Raw genomic sequence first — 19163 nt, 5'->3', positions numbered from 1 at the left:
AATTGACTGCAAGAAGCCCAAACAAATGTTTGGGGGACAAACCAAAGAACTACTACTGGGTTCTATTTCTAACCTTTCTCCTGTAAGTCAGGTTACTATAGAGCCCTTTTTGACAACTGCCCATGAGAAAGGGGCTTTATAAATACATTTGAATGACTCCCCCCCCCCCCCCCCCCTTTCTTCCAGGCTTTGAGCTTTCCCACTGTGAGGACCCTGGGGTGCCCCAGTTTGGCTTCAAGGTCAACGACCAGGGACACTTCTCTGGAAGCACCATCACCTATAGGTGCAACCCTGGCTACACTCTGCACGGCAGCGGAATTCTCAAGTGTATGACCGGAGAAAGACGTGCCTGGGACAACGTCCTGCCCTCTTGCATCGGTAAGGGAACTAAGTAAAAAGGACTGTGCACATGTACATATACAAGCACACACAGACGTACTGTATGCACACATGCACACACTACCAACCCGCACTGGTAAACTCCTATGGTCAGGAACAACTGACATCTCTTAGCATAGCGGATTGGTAGACGGCTCCCTTCATCTATTTTCAACTAATATTAGCCCACAGTGCTTCTCCCAGTTAACCTAGCAGCAGTCCAGTACTCCAGCACAACCCAAGCCCCTCCTCTTCTCTCTTTATGTCAAGTTAACCACAGAAGAAAAAGTAACCACGGGTCCCTCCCATTTGTCACAATGATCTAAGCTGCAGCCAATGTGCCTCACCAGCTGCATAATGTATTAACCAGGCTAGGGGAGTGCAGACCAGACCAGGCAGAGCTCCTGCAGGTCATTGATATGCTGCAGGAGAACAACCTGCACTGCAGGCTGCAGCTATGTAATATCCATTAATCAAGAGGGTTTAATTCAGCCTTATGTTGCACTATGTCCTCTTAATTGAACTTTGTCTAAAAATGTGCAGTGCTTTGCATTTCTTAAAGTGAATACAAATGTATTTGTTTTTTCCTTTTCTTTTGAATGAGTAATGTCTTGGAGAGATTGGTTTATGTGAAAGCTGGATTAAACTAGCCAATACAGATTGGAGATATCTTCAATCTCCGAGGTAGATTGTACAGATGACATTGAAGTTCTTGGTTGAAAGTGGGAATTTGTCCTCATTGGAGAAGGCACATGATAGGTATTGTGATAGCTATCGTTAGTTCCTTGATTATACTGATTGATCCTAATTAGATTCAAAGAAGGGTGCCCTTAGTGACTTCAAATCAGATTGGATCTCACTATGATTCAGTTTGAACTAGATCTGATTAACCCCATCCTGTCAGTCTCTTTTATGAGGAAGAGATACAATGTGCACTAGGACCAGCCTTTAAAACAACAACAAAATGTACAATTTGGAGTTTCACATGTGAAAACATGAATGGCCCCACATGAAATAGCTCCCATAGTCTGTTCTGGACTTGGGGACTGTGAAGAGACCAGTTGTACAGTGTTTCTTCTGACACATTGGTGCGGCTGGCTACCGGGTTAAGCGAGCAGTCATTGGTGCGGTGTGCTTCCGGGTTAAGCGAACAGTGTGTCAAGAAGCAGTGTGTCAAGAAGCTTGGCAGGGTCATGTTTCGGGGGACGCATAGCTCTCAACCTTCGCCTCTCCTGGGAGTTGCAGCGATGGGACAAGACTGTAACTACCAATTGGATATCACGAAATTGGGGTGAAAAAAGGGGAGACAAAAATGTTACTTTCATATGTGGAATTGCAAGTTCCCAAGTGAAAAACAATCATATGTGAAAAACTAATTTGCAGTTTCACATGTAAGAAATCTACACGTGAAAGTTAGACTTGGTCTCTGGATTTAATACTAATGATGCTTTATTGCACATATGACCATAGCAATTACATTTTTTAAACACAATGCTAGCCCTCCCAAAGAACTTCCCATATGGATACATATTATAGGCAAGCATATGAGCACATAGTAGTTTTATATACAGTATATAGCTTCCTGGATGTAATATAAAGACTGTAAGTAGTTCAATATTATGCAGATTATTCCAGCCAACATCAATAATAAATACGTAATCATCTGACAGATATACAGTGGTGTAAAGTAACTAAGTAAAAATACTTTTTGGGGGTATCTGTACTTAACTATTTATATTTTTGACAACTTTTACTTTTACTCCACTACATTCCGAAAGAAAATCTGTACTTTCCCTGACGTCCAAAAGCACTCGTTACATTTTGAATGCTCAGGTAGGACAGCAAAATGGTCCAATTCACATACCTATCAATATCAATGCATTATCACACCTAATGCCTCTGATATGGCGGACTTACCAAACACAAATACTGCGTTTGTAAATTATGTCTCAGTGTTGGAGTGAGCCCCTGGCTGATTGTAAATAAAAATTTGAGCATCTACTTTTACTTTTTACTTTTACTCATGTATGACAATTGAGTATATTTCCCCACCACTGTATTTAATTGCATTTAAAATCAGATACTGTTCGGCGTTTATTCAAGTAGTAAGTGACTTTCACTTTAACTTGAGACAATTTCTATTAAGGTATCTTTACTTTACTCAAGTATGACAATTGAGTACCTTTTCCACTACTGCAGATTTGAAAATACTCTTATCTTCATATCTCCTTCAATTTAAAAAGTGGAGTCAGTCATTTTGAATGACCTTTGCAGGAAGTGTGCTTTAGAAATTGGATTACCTACCTTGAAGCTACCTAACTTTTCATATTTCCACCTTTTATTATAACAGATGAAATATTTAGCTATGTTTGATTCTGGTCCGCAGGTGTAGGAGGAGGTGTGAAGACTGAGGATGCATCCCAATGGCACTCAACTCTCTATGTAGAGCACTACTTTTGACCAGGGCCCATGTCAAAAGCAGTGCACGATATAGGGATAGGGTGTCATTTGGGATGCAGCTTTGGCAGACAGAGTAGAGCATGTGGTTTCTCAGCCAAGATAAGTAATATCCTTTGAGAGGGAACGTAATGCTTTTGAGAGCAAATGATAAATCAGCACTTTGCTCTGCACTTCCTCAAGTCTAAGTGATAGTGAAGTGTTTTTTATATAGCGAGAGATCAAACTTCGAAAAACTGTAGGGTTCTATCAAACTTTATTTAAAGTGCATTTACAATTGCAGCACACATTACAGTAATACATTACAGTACAATTAAAGAAGTAAAAGCATACAAGAGGCAAGGGTTCTATTTGATCAAAAGTCCTGGGCCCATGTCCACAAAGCATCCACAAAACATCTCACCAAGTCTGGAACCCTCAGGACCCTGAACAGCTTCTACATCCAAGCCATAAGACTGCTAAATAGTTAGTTAAATAGTTACCAAATAGCTACCTGGCCTATCTGCATTGACTCTTTTTGCTCTAAGGTTTTTGTCTCATCACAGACACTGCTGCTACTGTTGATTATCTGTCACTTATCTCCTGGTTACATATCTACCTCGATTACCTTGTAACCCTGCACATCGATACTAGTACTAGTACCCTTTTCTTTCTGCATTGTTGGGAAAGTGAGCCTTTCATTGTTAATCTATACTTGTTGTTTACGAATCATATGACGAATAACATTTCATTTGATTGAATGTTTGCCTTGTGAGGAATGAGCTCCACAGGACGTTGGTTTAGAGCATTGGTTTAGAGCATACAAGCATTTCACTACACCCGCAATAATATCTGCTAAACATGTGAATGAAACCAATAAAATGTTATTTGATTTAGAGGGAGGAGGCTTTCCACTCCCTCCCTCCCACCCTCCCTCCCTCCCTCATCTAAACATTTTTTGTATTAATGTTGAGTATTAATGAACTAGCGATCTGCATTTTGTGAACTAAGGATGAGAGGTTGAGAGGGAGAGAGAGAGAGGACTAAGGGTGAGAGATTGAGAGGGAAAGAGAGATTGAGAGAGAGAGGACTAAGGTTGAGATTGAGAGAGAGGACTAAGGGTGAGAGATTGTGAGGGAAAAGGAGATTGAGAGAGAGGAATAAGGGTGAGAGATTGAGAGGGAAAGAGAGATTGAGAGAGAGTGGACTAAAGGTGAGAGATTGAGAGGGAAAGAGAGAGAGGGAGAGAAAGCAATTGAGAGAGAGATGACTAAGGGTGAGAGATTGAGAGGGAAAGAGAGAGAAAGAGTGATTGAGAGAGAGAGGACTAAGGGTGAGAGATTGAGAGGGAAAGAGAGAGAGAGGACTAAGAGTGGGAGATTGAGAGAGAAATAGCGATTGAGAGAGAGATGACTAAGGGTGAGAGATTGAGAGGGAATGAGATATTGAGAGAGAGGGGACTAAGGTTGAGAGATAGAGAGATTGAGAGAGAGAGGACTAAGGGTGAGAGATTGAGAGAGAGAGAGAGAGATGGGCATTTAAAGTTGGTTAATCAAGTGATAGTGGAGGTAGACTGATAATGGGCGGGTTATGTAAGCCTCAGCTGCCCTGGAAGCAGTCAGCAGGAAGCATTCAGCAAGAAAAGCATCAGCAAGAGAAGCAGTTAGCAGGCCTCATGTTCAGCGTTGGGCTCGTTTTCCGTGTGATTGATGTCCCGGAGCAGAACAAAACATGCCAGGCGGCAGGCGCACTGCAGCACACCGGGTTTTGGTGGCACCGAGACTGACACTGCCACACTACCACCACGACACTGTCGTCCTGTCAGGGAAGGTTTTGGGCTGGCTGCTTATTGCTCTGACAGTATTGTATCCCAGATGGCACCCTATTTCCTATGTAGTGCACTATAGGGTGCCAATTTGGACGTAGCCCAGGAATCTGCAAACACTCTCGGGCGCGTTATTGTTTTATTGAGATGATTCGCATGGCTTGGCTTCACATTCTCAAGAGGAGCAGTGTTACATTTGTTTGCAGCCACCCACTAATTATTTCCTCTCAGCTGTGTACGTGTGTGTGTACCTTTGTGTTGTGTACGTGTGTGTGTACCTTTGTGTTGTGTACGTGTGTGTGTACCTTTGTGTTGTGTACGTGTGTGTGGGAGTAAGTGTGTGTATGGGTGTGCACTATAGGCCCTTGTCAAAAGTAGTGTACTATATAGGGAATAGGGTGCCATTTGGGACGCAGTCCAAGACTCCAAACACTCTCTGGCGTTATTGATAGTGGTGTAAAAAGTACCTTATTGTCATACCTAATGTAAAAGTAAAGATACCTTACTCAAGTAAAAGTGAAAGTCACTCAGAAAAATACTACTTCAGTAAAAGTCTGAAAGTATTTGGTTTTAAATATACTTAAGTATAAAAAGTAAAAGTGTAAATCATTTCAAATTCCTTATATTAAGCAAACCAGACGCCACCATTTTCTTGTTTTTAAGTTATGGGTAGCCAGGTGCACACTCTAAAATGCATACATCATTTAAAGGGAAGTATGTGTGTTTAGTGAGTCAGATCACAGGCAGTAGGTGACCAGGGATGTTCTCTTGATAAGTGAGTGAATTACTCTGACACTTTTGGGTGTCAGAGAAAATGTATAGGGTAAAAAGTACATTATTTTCTGTAGGAATTTAGTGAAGTAAAAGTTGTCAAAAATATAAATAATAAAGCTGAAGTACAGATACCCCAAAAAACGACTTCTGTCTGTATTTTTGCACATTCCACCATTGGTTATTGATTCATTGAGATGATTCACATGGCTCGGCTTCACATTTTCAACAGGAGCGGTAGACTTGTTACATTTCTTTGCCAGCCACCCACTAATTATCCCCCCCTAGCTGTGTGCGTACATGTGTGTTTGTGTGCGCGTGTGGGCATGTTCTTGTGTGCGAGCAAGTGTGCATACATGCGTGCGCCTGTGTCCCTGTCCCTGCATGCATCTTATGCGTTTTGATTGTGTCACTGCAAAACTCAGCTGTGATACCCTTTCACAGTATCTCCTTTAATGCATCTCCATAGCAACAGATACATGTATATCCTGTTTTCATTCTATTTGTGTTGTTTCTCCTTACAGCTGAATGTGGAGGAAAGTTCACAGGCGAGTCGTCTGGACGTATCCTGTCCCCTGGATACCCATTCCCCTACGACAACAACCTCCGTTGCACCTGGATTATCGAGGTGGACTCTGGCAACATCGTTAGGTACTGATCAATTAGTATTCATCAAGAATCCTCCTTTTCAAGTATTCTCCTATCATGTCTCATCCCTGTGCATTTCAACAGCCAAGCCAAGACCAACTCTTGTAATATATGCCTAACAAAAGTACAAGGCTACAGCGCTCACGCACACACACACACACACACACACACACACACACACACACAAGCGTCCAGGCAAGAAGGTAGACATTCTCCAGTGCACCAGTACCCTGTTTTTACACTATTAGAAACAAAAAACAATGTTTTAAGTGAGAAGTAAGCATTGATCTAAAGCCAAAATTCACATGATCACCACAATGCCTACTTCCCTCATGCTCTACCAAGGTTCTCCAGCACACAGCTTTGACCTACCACAGTAGCTATGTTGGTCTATTGTACTTCAAACTATGTGTAGGCAGGTTGCTTGGGATTCAAACCTTCTCAAACAGCCCAATTCATACTCTTAGAGGAGGGGCTCCCACAATAATATGATTTGTACTGCATACAAGGTAAAGTTTTGGATTATTCACACACCACGCTAAGCCATTATCCCATTCCACTACTTTTCCAAGCTTTTTTTATTTTATGAAAGGCATCTTAGCTTTTATACTTATTAGACTATCAGGCTTGATTGAGTGATCTCTTTTGTCTTGCAGTAATTTATGTGCTACCTGCCGGTTGTTCTTTGCCGTTTAAATTCTAATTGATTTCAACCTTTATTTTAGCAATATATGTCACTGAGAAAAATATATATTTCATAATCACATCCTTTTTTGGTCAGTAGGTGGGCAACATACCAACAGGTGATGGATGGTGTGTTGGACACAGTCACTCTATTGGATCAACTGTGTAATATTGACACAATGTCAAAACCACTTGATTTGCAAACATGGTCCTGTTTTATCAATTGCTGTGCTGACCAATTCTTGTTCATTACCTTTGTCAAATTAATATGTAGCTGAAAGTTATGTTTCCATTTGTATTTATTTTTGCAGTCAAGATGGTGAGACACATTTAGGCCTATATCTATAACACAGGAGATTGATGGCAACTTAATTGGGGCGAATGGGCTCTTGGTAATGACTGGAGAGGAGTAAGTGGAATGGTATCAAACGCATGGTTCCCATGGTTTCCAGGTGTTTGATGCCATTCCATTTGCTTTGTTCCAGCCATTATTATCAGCCGCTCTCCCCTCAGCAGCCTCCTGTGATCTAAAAATACATACAGTATAATGATAGATATACAGTGCTTTCGGAAGTATTCAAACCCCTTGACTTTTTTCACATTTTGTTATGTTACATCCCTATTCTAAAATGTATTAAATTATTTTTTATCCCTCATCAAACTACACACAATACCCCATAATGACAAAGCAAAAACTGTTTTTTAGATTTTGCAAATGTATTACAAATAAAAAACTGAAATATGACATTTACATAAGTATTTTAGACCCTTTGGCAGCGATTACAGCCTTGAGTCGTCTTGGGTATGACGCTACAATCTTGGCACACCTGTATTTGGGGAGTTTATCCCAATATTCTCTGCAGATCCTATCAAGCTCTGTCAGGTTGGATGGGAAGTGTTGCTGCGCAACAATTTTCAGGTCTCTCCAGAGATCTTAGATCAGTCCGGGCTCTGGCTGGGACACTCAAGGACATTCAGAGTCTTGTCCCAAAGCCACTCCTGCATTGTCTTGGCTGTGTGCTTAGGGTCGTTGTCCTGTTGGAAGGTGAACCTTCGCCCCAGACTGAGGTCATGAGCGCTCTGGAGCAGGTTTTCATCAAGGATCTCTCTGTACTTTGCTCCGTTCAGACAGATGCTGCCACCACCATTCTACCATAAAGGCCTGATTGATGGAGTGTTGCAGAGATGGTTGTCCTTCTGGAAGGTTCTCCCAGCTCCACAGAGGAGCTCTGGAACTCTGTCAGAGTGACCATCGGGTACTTGGTCACCTCCCTGACCAAGGCCCTTCTCCGCCGATTGCTCAGTTTGGCCGGGAGGCCAGTTCTCGGATGAGTCTTGGTGGTTCCAAACTTCTTCCATTTAGGAATGATGGAGAACACTGTGTTCTTGGGGACCTTCAATTTTGCAAAAATGTTTTGGTTCCCTTCCACAGATCTATGCCTCGACACAGTCCTGTCTCGGAGCTCTACGAACATTTCCTTCAACCTCATGGCTTGGTTTTTGCTCTGACATGCACTGTCAACAATGAGACCTTATACAGTATAGACAGGTGTGTGCCTTTCCAAACCATGTCCAATCAAATGAATTTACCACAGGTGGACTCCAAACAAGTTGTAGAAATGTCTCAAAGATGATCAATGGAAACAGGATGCACCTGAGCTCAATTTAGTGTCTCATAGCAAAGGGTCTGAATACTTATGTAAATAAGGTTGTTGTGTTTTTTATTTTTAATACATTTGTAAAATTTAGAAAAACCTTTTTTCACTTTATCATTATGGGGTATTGCGTGTAGAGTGCTGAGGATTTCGTTTTATTCCATCCATTTAAGACTAAGACGGTAACGTAACAAAATGTGGAAAAAGTCAAGGGGTTTGAATACTTTCCCAAGGCTCTGTACATTATTATAATAGCAGGACAGTGTAAAGTACATTATCCCTCTGAAGAATATGAATTAGAAGGTTTGAATCCTAAGCAACCTGCCTACACATTGTTTGAAGTACAATAGACCAACAGAGCTACTGTAGTAGGTCATAGATGTGTGCTGGAAAAACATGGGTGAGGTCGTCATTGTCGTATTCATGTGAATTTTCTTTATTTTCTGCTTCAGAACAATGCCTCCTTCTCACTTAAAATATATTTTTTTCAAATTTCTATTGTTTTTTCACCGAAAGGTGATTATGCAAAAGCATAATTCAACATACTGTAACACAGCAATACAAGTAAAAGTCAATTAGCCTATCTCAGAGATAAAAAGAGAGAGAGTGAAAGTCTGACAGGAGATCCTCTCAGAAATACAACAAGTAGAACTGATTGGATTTGGTGCTTCAATGGGAATGTCGGCTAGAAAAAAAGAGAAACATACAGAAAATGTTTTATTGTCCTTGCAAAAGTCTAAATGTACATTTTAAGCTTCCCTGAAACAGGAGCAAGAAAATCATCTGCATATGATCTTTTTCAATTGGAATACAGTTCTATTCATTCCACAGCTACATTGAGTTTACAAAACATTAGGAACACTCTTTCCATGACAGACTGACCAGGTGAATCCAGGTGAAAGCTATGATCGCTTATTGATGTCACTTGTTAAATCCACTTCAATCAGATGAAGGGGAGGAGACAAGAATGATTTTTAAGCCTTGAGACAATTGAAACATGGATTGTGTATGTGTGCTATTCAGAGGATGAATGGGCAAGAGAGAAGATTGAAGTACCTTTGAAGAAAGTATGGTCGTAGGTGCCAGGTTTGAATGGGTCAAGAACTGCAACGCTGCTGGGGTTTTCACACTAAACAGTTTCCAGTGTGTATCAAGAATGGTCCATGACCCAAAGGACATCCAGCCAACTTGACACAGCTGTGATAAGAATTGGAATCAACATGGGCCAGCATCCCTGTGGAACACTTTCGATACCTTGTAGTGTCCAAGCACCAACAAATTGAGGCTTTTCTGAGGGCAAAAGTGAGTGCAACTCAATATTAGGAAATGTTCCTAATGTTTTGAACACTCAGTGTTTTCTACTACTATAGTTCGCTCCCTTTTTTTCACGGGCTTCCAGGCATTTACTCATTCATTAACATGGATTTGGAATGAGGACTGTGTGGCTAGATGGGCATTTGTGGATCCACTTGTTGGAGAAGTGTGCCAGGTCAGTCGGAAAGCATCACAACCTCTCCCTTGACTACTGTCACATTACGTGGCTCAAGAGCGAGGAATGAAGTGAGGCAAACTCCTTCATGTTCTGCGCCAGCAGATGGCCTGTGCTGCTGCTCCCCCTGACATCATAGTCATCCACCTTGGTAGAAACTAATTGGGACACACAAAGGGGACAGCCCTGGTGTGTCAGATGCAAACCGATTCAGAGGTAGTCATCCGAACAACGATGGTCTACTCTGACATAGCGCAGCAGAGGAGTTTGATGTTTCAATAGGAGGAGGACAAGCGCATAAAGATGGCCCGGTGCTCTGTCACCCAGCTGATTTTAGCATTTCTCCATGGCAGGCGCATACTCACAATCCGCCCCTCTGCCATAAAGCACTGTGTCCCTGGGCAGTACTGTAAGGATGGCGTGTATCTCACGGATGAGGGCAATGTCCTCTTCCATGAGATCTGAGTGCTGGTCTCTCCTCCGTTCTAGCAAGATGCACAAAGTAGTACACACCACCACTCTCACTGCCACTTGCCTGCCTCTCCACAAACCCAAAGGCTCTTTTAAGAGCCACTTAATACATGAAAATTAGTGTGTGTGTTTGTGTTTATATGTGTGTGTGTGTGTGTGTGCGTGTGTCGGGAGGGAGGGAGGGAGGGAGGGAGGGAGGGAGGGAGGGGGGGGGGGGGGGGGGGGAGGCTGTCAAAACTATAAATGAAAGAAATGTATCCTCTGGGAGGCCCACCCACAATCTTCAGATCCACAGGCAGTAACTTTAACCACTACACTACGAATCCTGTTCTTAAAACATTGACTATGACAGACCAGTTAAATGGACAGTCTGGAAGATTTTGTTCCAAAATGATTTTGTTCATTCACTCAGTACTGGGTGAACATTTATTTATCTTGCTTGGTTAAAATACAATAGTCTAACACAGATGGTTTGATGACAACAGACTCTTTTAATCATGTAGCTCACCAAGTTAGCAAGCATGTCATTTTCTTTTGACTGCGCTAAACTTAAGCAAGCTGAGAGTAAGTTTGATTAATCTACCCCGTGGTACACCAGAATATGGCCCGTCAAGTCATCAGGCGGAAGTAGGAAGGAAAGGCGGGTAGTGTTTTTATCAAAAGCAATCACATTTCCATGTGAAAACACAGAATCCTACTCATTACCACACATGCTTAATTACCTCACTTTTGTTTTGCGCCTACTTTGCTGTCAGACAGAGCGGGGCACCTACCCAGCTAATCAAAATATATGTTTTTCATTTCTTGATTGTCTACAGTAGCCTAGGTTTGTTCACATAGATTTCTTATGACTGGCAGCATGATGCAAGCAGCTGTGTTGTTGCCGAGCAACTGACCCGGTGTTAGAACTCTGATCTTTGTCTAAAAAGATATGCTACCATCGTCAAAAATGCTACATAAAGATAGCACATTGTTGGTTCTTAATGGGCAGAAATGAGCATGTGAGAGCAATACATTATAAATGTAATCAAAACTGTTTCCCGACAAACTTTTTTCCCCCTAAAACTAACGGACGGCTCATGACGAGAGGAGGGGAGTGTGTTTGTACCTCGAATCAAATTGATTTGCCAAGTTTAATCGACATTGGTGTCATATTGGCTTAGATGTGATAGTGAATTTAATCAATCCCTACTATAGTGATCGGCGTGACTATAATAGTGAAGATCTGCACGTCCATTCCAGCAGGGGTACAGGAGTACAGGTTGTCCCTCTGTCCTCTCTCCAGTCTAGTCTACAGATGCCAGATACTTCTTTGTTTTTTGCCTGTCCTGCACATCTTCGACCCCAGGGTTGGACAGCCTAATGAGACTCAAATGCTCAATCATAGACTCAATTATTAGTATTGCATGGAGCCGGAATGGTGTAACCTTGGAGGCAAACAATTTGTTCTGTTCCAACTCCCAGTGGCGCACCTCGTTTGAAATCATATTTTTATTCATGACTTTCTTTATTTTCTTCCACTGGTGTCTTGATCAGCACAGTCTGCTGAATGGTGATGTGAAAGGAGTGTTATGACCACGTGCACCAATTACATGCCAGGTTTTCTGACTTATAGCTCGTTGCTCGTAGCTTGATGTCTCTACAACATCATTATGCCTAGATAGGCACCTCAGTTTTGCATCACAACAGCACTTTTCCATGCAAAATAAAAAAGGCACTGGGGCTTTCAGCTGAGTGCTTGCATTTTCTCAAAAAGGAATATCAAAAACCATGGAAGAAATATGCACAAACCCTCAGATTTAGAACCAACTGTATTGCTAGCAATGCAGAACAAACTGTGTTTGTATGAGGAAACAGTTGTGTTGGTGTAACACATTCAGTGATTTGACTTGATTTATACCATTTTTGTCCATGAGGAGCAAAGGTCATCCACAAATTATCTCCACCGCACTGTTTTGGCAAATGTATCAAGTTATTGCTATGAGTATTGCAATTGTAACATACAGTGCCTTGCGAAAGTATTCGGCCCCCTTGAACTTTGCGACCTTTTGCCACATTTCAGGCTTCAAACATAAAGATATAAAACTGTATTTTGAAGAATCAACAACAAGTGGGACACAATCATGAAGTGGAACAACATTTATTGGATATTTCAAACTTTTTTAACAAATCAAAAACTGAAAAATTGGGCATGCAAAATTATTCAGCCCCCTTAAGTTAAAACTTTGTAGCGCCACTTTTTGCTGCGATTACAGCTGTAAGTCGCTTGGGGTATGTCTCTATCAGTTTTGCACATCGAGAGACTGAAATGTTTTCCCATTCCTCCTTGCAAAACAGCTCGAGCTCAGTGAGGTTGGATGGAGAGCATTTGTGAACAGCAGTTTTCAGTTCTTTCCACAGATTCTCGATTGGATTCAGGTCTGGACTTTGACTTGGCCATTCTAACACCTGGATATGTTTATTTTTGAACCAGTCCATTGTAGATTTTGCTTTATGTTTTGGATCATTGTCTTGTTGGAAGACAAATATCCGTCCCAGTCTCAGGTCTTTTGCAGACTCCATCAGGTTTTCTTCCAGAATGGTCCTGTATTTGGCTCCATCCATCTTCCCATCAATTTTAACCATCTTCCCTGTCCCTGCTGAAGAAAAGCAGGCCCAAACCATGATGCTGCCACCACCATGTTTGACAGTGGGGATGGTGTGTTCAGCTGTGTTGCTTTTACGCCAAACATAACATTTTGCATTGTTGCCAAAAAGTTCCATTTTGGTTTCATCTGACCAGAGCACCTTCTTCCACATGTTTGGTGTGTCTCCCAGGTGGCTTGTGGCTAACTTTAAACGACACTTTTTATGGATATCTTTAAGAAATGGCTTTCTTCTTGCCACTCTTCCATAAAGGCCAGATTTGTGCAATATACGACTGATTGTTGTCCTATGGACAGAGTCTCCCACCTCAGCTGTAGATCTCTGCAGTTCATCCAGAGTGATCATGGGCCTCTTGGCTGCATCTCTGATCAGTCTTCTCCTTGTATGAGCTGAAAGTTTAGAGGGACGGCCAGGTCTTGGTAGATTTGCAGTGGTCTGATACTCCTTCCATTTCAATATTATCGCTTGCACAGTGCTCCTTGGGATGTTTAAAGCTTGGGAAATCGTTTTGTATCCAAATCCAGCTTTAAACTTCTTCACAACAGTATCTCGGACCTGCCTGGTGTGTTCCTTGGTCTTCATGATGCTCTCTGCGCTTTTAACGGACCTCTGAGACTATCACAGTGCAGGTGCATTTATACGGAGACTTGATTACACACAGGTGGATTGTATTTATCATCATTAGTCATTTAGGTCAACATTGGATCATTCAGAGATCCTCAATGAACTTCTGGAGAGAGTTTTGTGCACTGAAAGTAAAGGGGCTGAATAATTTTGCACGCCCAATTTTTCAGTTTTTGATTTGTTAAAAAAGTTTGAAATATCCAATAAATGTTGTTCCACTTCATGATTGTGTCCCACTTGTTGTTGATTCTTCACAAAAAAATACAGTTTTATATCTTTACGTTTGAAGCCTGAAATGTGGCAAAAGTTCGCAAAGTTCAAGGGGGCCGAATACTTTCGCAAGGCACTGTATCTGTTATTACTCTGTTATTCCATGATTTATTGCAAGTAATTTACTGCAGCCTAGGGTGGCAGTACTTTCTCAAAATTCCTAGGTTTTACAGAAATCCTGGTGGAAGGATTCCAGGTTTACTGCTAATTCCGTCCTGATTCCAGGAATTTTCCGATTGGGATTTCTGGAAAACCTGGGGTTTTAGGGAACATTACAGGAAGTTTGCAACCCTGCTGTAGTGTACATGATAATTTTCCTCCTCCTCATCTCTCAGCCTGCAGTTCCTGGCCTTCGACACAGAGGCATCCCATGACATTCTCAAGGTGTGGGACGGCCCTCCTGAGAATGAGATGTCCCTGAGGGAGGTGTCTGGCTCTCTGCTCCCCGAGGGGATCCACAGCACCCTCAACCTGGTCACCATCCAGTTTGAGACTGACTTCTACATCAGCAAGTCCGGCTTCGCTATCGAATTCTCAAGTGAGTAGTCTGTTTGTGAAAAGTCTTGGAAGTTTTTATCTTCAAAAGCAATAAAGTCTCATAAGTTGGGATGATTCATAAAGTCTAACACTAAGAAAGAGTGTACAGTGCAGGTTTGGGATAATGTGTGAGAGTTTTTTTTGGCTACTGTTTGCAAAACTCTGACGTTTATATCTTCAAAATTGATGCCCTTCTCTGAGTCAGTTTTACTGTGTCAGTTTCAGTACATCAGTTAGAATGTACGTGTTTGGGTTACCTGCTAAGAATGTTGTATTGTATGTGTTTGACTCTGTGATGGAAAACTTCACTCACTGTATTATCTGGGGACTTTAATTGACTCGCTACTTAAAACCAGACATACAAACTGTTTATCTGTTAACTGTTAACATAAAACCTATTTGCATAGACTCACGTGATTCCCTCCCTACGTTGTGACCGGCAGGTTCGGTGGCCACAGCCTGCAGAGACCCAGGTGTACCCATGAACGGAAGTCGTAACGGGGACGGGCGAGAGCCAGGTGACACCGTCACCGTTCTCTGTGACCCTGGGTATGAGCTCCAGGGAGAGATGAAGATCACCTGTATCCAGGTGGAGAACCGTTACTACTGGCAACCCAGCCCTCCTGTCTGCATAGGTGAGTGCTTTAATTACAGATAGGGCTAGGAGATTTTTTTCAGCACATGACCTGACCAGGAAAGGACCCTTGGCTCTAGTTATAGCTTTGTATTGGGGTTAGTACTGTTATGTTATTATAGTAAGATCTCGACGGACACTATGAAAGCTTAAACTAGTGTATCCTTCTCAGAGGGCCAATACAGCTGCATTAGACAAAGACATGTTTTTACCCGTGGTAGTGTACATACCCCACTTTGGGTGGAGTCTCCTCCTTGTCAGTACTGCCACATGTGATCGTTGTCCCTGCACTCGGCCCCTCCTAAGCTTACTTATGGCACCCCTCATGTCTCTATTATAACTACTGATTAATAATATAACTAATGGTTAATAATAGTTAAAGCTCAGAAATCCAAACATATCAATACAAACAGTTAGAGCCTGGGGTTTGTATTGAGTTGAGTACTAACAGGTGGAGCCTGGGGTTTGTATTGAGTTGAGTACTAACAGGTGGAGCCTGGGGTTTGTATTGAGTTGAGTACTAACAGATGGAGCCTGGGGTTTGTATTGAGTTGAGTACTAACAGATGGAGCCTGGGGTTTGTATTGAGTTGAGTAATAACAGATGAAGCCTGGGGTTTGTATTGAGTTGAGTAATAACAGGTGGAGCCTGGGGTTTGTATTGAAGATTTTCTATTGACCACTATGTGTGAGCTGAGCTGGGAAAAACTCTTGGCTGTCCTTATGGCCTTCTGTTGAGGTGAGTGCTTACAGGTAGATCCAGAAGTTTTCCTCTCTCTAACCTTACTTCCTCTCAATAGTTGTCTGTTGACTCCCATCTAAAGGAGCTGTAACAAGAAAAGAGCTCTGGGACAACTATCACGTAGCAGCCCATTGGTGTTGCAAAGAGACTTAGATCTGGCAACCCAGCCCAGGCTCCTAGCCTGCTAATAAACATATGGTATCCCTGAATGTTGCAGAACCTAGCACCAAGCAGTACTTGAGCTCTAAAGCCAATGAGATGACTGACTGTCATTGCTTTCCAACAATTTTGAACAAGGCAAGCCATTGATGAATATCAAATTATTGGACGCAGAGCCGAAGATCCCTCTCTCTTTTCAGAGACGACACACTTATAAGAAGTACCTTGACAAAACCTCAAGGAATCTTGTGTTTTAATGTGTTTTTGTACAGGGCCTGTGTGTAGAAATGGATCTCTCAAAACTCAATGCATCAATTACCATTATGGTTACAAAATCCCCAGGTTTTCCAGAAATCCTGGTTGGATTATTCCAGATTTCCTGCATATTTCCTTCTGAGTCCAGGAATTTTCCAACCAGGATTTCTGAAAAACCTGGGGATTTTGGGAAAGTTATGAGAATTTTGCAACCCTATCCACCATTAAATCTCCACTGAATATCATGCAATTTTCTGACTACAGAATAACAGAGACAGTTCATGTAAAGAGTGTCAGTTAGTATATTTTTTATTTGCTCACTTCTTCTCTTTCAGCCCCCTGTGGAGGAAACTTGACTGGATCCAACGGCTTCATCCTGTCTCCCAACTTCCCCCATCCCTACCCCCACAGCAAGGACTGTGATTGGCTAATAGCTGTCAACTCTGACTATGTCCTATCGCTGGCCTTCATCAGGTAAAGTGGCAGCATATTAGGCCCTAATACAGTTGAAGTTGGAAGTTTACATACACCTTAGCCAAATACATTTAAACTCCATTTTTCACAATTCCTGACATTTAATCCTCGTAAAAATGCCCTGTCTTAGGTCAGTTAGGATCACCACTTTATTTTAAGAATGTGAAATGTCAGAATAATAGTAGAGAGAATGATTTATTTCAGCTTTTATTTCTTTCATCACATTCCCAGTGGGTCAGAAGTTTACATACACTCAATGAGTATTTGTTAGCATTGCCTTTAAATTGATTAACTTGGGTCAAACGTTTCAAGTAGCCTTCCACAAGCTTCCCACAATAAGTTGGGTGAATCTTGGCCCATTCCTCCTGACAGAGCTGGTGTAACGGAGTCAGGTTTGTTGCCCTCCTTGCTCTCACACACTTTTTCAGTTCTGCCCTAAAAAATGTTCTATAGGAATGAAGTCAGGGCTTTATTGTCCTTAAGCCATTTTGCCACAACTTTGGAAGTATGCTTGGGCTCATTGTCCATTTGGAAGACCCATTTGCGACCAAGCTTTAACTTCCTGACTGATGTCTTGAGACGTCGCTTCAATATATCCACATAATTTTCCAAACTCATGATGCCATCTATTTTGTGAAGTGCACCAGTCCCTCCTGCAGCAAAACACCCCCACAACATGATGCTGCCACCCCTGTGCATTGCGGTTGGGATGGTGTTCTTCGGCTTGCAAGCCTCCTCCTTTTTCCTCCAAACATAATGATGGGCATTATGGCCAAACAGTTATATTTTTGTTTCATCAGACCAGGGGACATTTCTCCAAAAAGTACGATTTTTGTCCCCATGTGCAGTTGCAAACCGTAGTCTGTCTTTTTTATGGTGGTTTTGAAGCCGTGGCTTCTTCCTTGCTGAGCAGCCTTTCAGGTTATGTTGATATAGGACTCGTTTTACTGTGGATATAGATACTTTTGTACCTGTTTCCTCCAGCATCTTCACAAGGTCCTTTGCTGTTGTTCTGGGATTGATTTGCACTTTTCGCTCCAAAATACTTTCATCTCTAGGAGACAGAAAGCGTCTCCTTCCTGAGCAGTACGACGGCTGCATGGTCCCATGGTGTTTATACTTGTGTACTATTGTTTGTACAGATGAACGTGGTACCTTCAGGCATTTGGAAATTGCTCCCAAGGATGAATCAGACTTGAGGAGGTCTACAATAATTTTTCTGAGGTCTTAGCTGATATCTTTTGATTTTCCCATGATGTCAAGCAAAGAGGCACTGAGTTTGAAGGCAGGCCTTGAAATACATCCACAGGTACACCTCCAATTGACTCAAATGATGTCAATTAGCCTATCAGAAGCTTCTAAAGCCATGACAACATTTTCTGGAATTTTCCAAGCTGTTCAAAGGCAGTCAACTTAGTGTATGTAAACTTTTGACCTACTGGAATTGTGATACAGTGAATTATAAGTGAAATAATCTGTCTGTAAACAATTGTTGGAAGAATTACTATTGTTATGCTCAAAGTTGATGGCCTAATTGACTTGCCAAAACTATAGTTTGTTAACAATAGATTTGTGGAGTGGTTGAAAAACGAGTTTTAATGACTCCAACCTTAGTGTATGTAAACTTCCGACTTCAACTGTAGGTGCTAGTTTTCTCCGAAGTGATTAAGGCCTACTCTCCCTATTAGTTCCACTGAATGTACACATGCACGCAAGGTGGACATTAATGGGAATTTTGTCACAATCACATTGAGGGGTGTGAGGTGATTATACAACGATCTCTGCTAACTGCTATCACTGTTATATTAAGATGCAATTCATGTGTTCGGCGGGTAATTAGCTTCCCCAGCTGGACTTCCTTGCTTTGACCTTTCTCAACTCCCCACTTTTAAGGTGCTGTATCAAGACATCTCGGCCTGCGTTGACTGATGCAGCCAATTAATAGAAGAACAAAGCAAGAACTTAATGTGTTTCACACCTAAATTGCGTACATTTCTTCATTTAACCTTTGGCGGCGGCAAGGCTTGAGCAGGCGCAGGGGCCTTCCATGGCAGACAGGGGCAAAGGTCAAAACGGGGTTAGGTTTGACTGCCGATAGGCTACACAGTGTGGTGTATAGCTGACAGATGTTACCGCTGCTGCCACAAGTTAAACCTCTAACTTAAAGCTGTGAGATGAGGCCTCCCCCTGCCTTTCCCCTACCAGCAGCCAGCTCCTCCTGCTCCTGTCTGCATCAAAGTGTGATGCAGCCACGTACCTGTCCCTTGGCAGCCCGCTCTGTGCCAGACATGAGGCTGTGAAATCCTAATCAGGAGTGTGTGTGTGTGTGTGTGTGTGTGTGTGTGTGTGTGTGAGAAATTGAGGACTAAGCGTGAGAGAGAGTGTGAGGACTAAGGGTGTGTGAGAGAGACAGAGAGAGAGATTGAGGATTAAGGGTGAGAGATTGAGAGATAGAGAAATTGAGGA

The 19163-nt window shown here is 42.1% G+C and overlaps 1 protein-coding gene across 2 annotated transcripts in view; it reads left to right on the top strand.

The window, feature by feature from the left end:
* Window positions 1–19163, top strand: part of LOC110489401 (CUB and sushi domain-containing protein 3) — a 650169-nt gene that overhangs the window by 441607 nt on the left and 189399 nt on the right. For both annotated transcript variants that reach the window (XM_036971421.1, XM_036971422.1), the window contains exons 24-28: window positions 187–378; window positions 5935–6061; window positions 14233–14435; window positions 14878–15069; window positions 16559–16697. In XM_036971421.1, the coding sequence (XP_036827316.1) occupies window positions 187–378; window positions 5935–6061; window positions 14233–14435; window positions 14878–15069; window positions 16559–16697 (853 nt within the window). The remainder of the gene's footprint in view (window positions 1–186; window positions 379–5934; window positions 6062–14232; window positions 14436–14877; window positions 15070–16558; window positions 16698–19163) is intronic.

Source organism: Oncorhynchus mykiss, chromosome 32, assembly GCF_013265735.2.
Source record: "Oncorhynchus mykiss isolate Arlee chromosome 32, USDA_OmykA_1.1, whole genome shotgun sequence".
Lineage (NCBI taxonomy): Eukaryota > Metazoa > Chordata > Actinopteri > Salmoniformes > Salmonidae > Oncorhynchus > Oncorhynchus mykiss.
The sequence above is the reverse complement of the archived record's forward strand: the minus strand, read 5'-3'. Positions and strand labels throughout refer to the sequence as shown.